Source organism: Orycteropus afer, unplaced genomic scaffold, assembly GCF_000298275.1.
Source record: "Orycteropus afer afer isolate SDZICR_OR568_19922 unplaced genomic scaffold, OryAfe1.0 scaffold00405, whole genome shotgun sequence".
Lineage (NCBI taxonomy): Eukaryota > Metazoa > Chordata > Mammalia > Tubulidentata > Orycteropodidae > Orycteropus > Orycteropus afer.
In genome coordinates this window covers 1,687,343-1,688,198 of record NW_006921992.1, presented here as the reverse complement: position 1 = coordinate 1,688,198, position 856 = coordinate 1,687,343, and the positions used below count along the sequence as shown (strand labels likewise).

Sequence of the window (856 nt, the reverse complement as noted above, 5' to 3'; positions counted from 1 at the left end):
ACTCTGCCAGGCTTACAATGTGCCTTCCTAGAGGCAGAGAGGGGATCTCACTGCCATCAAGAGACAAGAGCTGGAGGTAAAGTGGTGCACGTCCTTGGACCTGGGATCCCTCTGCTAGACCTCATTGGCTGAGAGACACCCTGGCGGAGAGTCAGTGGCAGTGGAACCAAGAGACGTGACACAGAGAGGCAGGCTTACCTGGCCCACAGAGGCAGAGGCCAGGCCCATAGGCCAAGGGCCAGAGGGGCACTTCTGAGGGCATAGCAGAGGGGAGACTGTCCTGATAAAAGAATTGTATTTCTGAGCCTGAATTGTAGCCTGTTACTTCCCTGATAAACCCCATAATCGTGAGTATTGTCTTGTAAGTTCTGTGTGGCCATTGCAATGAATTATCAAACCCAGCAGAGAACTGCGAGTACCGTTGGAGGGACAGTTGGTGTCAAAGTTGGTAAAAAGGCTGGAGGGGGGCCGCATGTCTGGCCTCATAGGAATAAGCCTCGGGCTGTTGATGGTGCTTCTGTCTTCCTCTCCAGAAGTTAGAGGAGGTCAGAAGATGCTATCTCCGTATCTTTTTTGCAGAGGCGGATGGACATTTAGCTTATTTCCCACCGTTGGCTATTTCAACAGATCCATTCCAACTTCAAAAATACTCGCATTTAAAATTGTGATGACTGTTGCCAATTTCCCTCCAAACAGGTGGCCCCCAACCCACATGACGTCACTCTACAGAAAAAAGCTGGTGTTTATCGCCTTTCCAGGGCTGGTGACCAGAAGGGATGTAAGTGCCCATTTTGCAGACGAGGACACTGAGGTTTGACTTCCTGAGCACGGATTCTTCCAGACGCACCCTGCGACC

At 51.1% G+C, this 856-nt stretch overlaps 1 protein-coding gene across 1 annotated transcript in view; it reads left to right on the top strand.

The window, feature by feature from the left end:
• Window positions 1-712: 712 nt before the first annotated feature.
• ZNF414 (zinc finger protein 414) overlaps window positions 713-856 on the top strand; it is a 7,896-nt gene continuing 7,752 nt past the window's right edge. Inside the window, exon 1 of the mRNA XM_007953691.2 lies at window positions 713-778. Within this exon, the coding sequence (XP_007951882.2) occupies window positions 713-778 (66 nt within the window). The remainder of the gene's footprint in view (window positions 779-856) is intronic.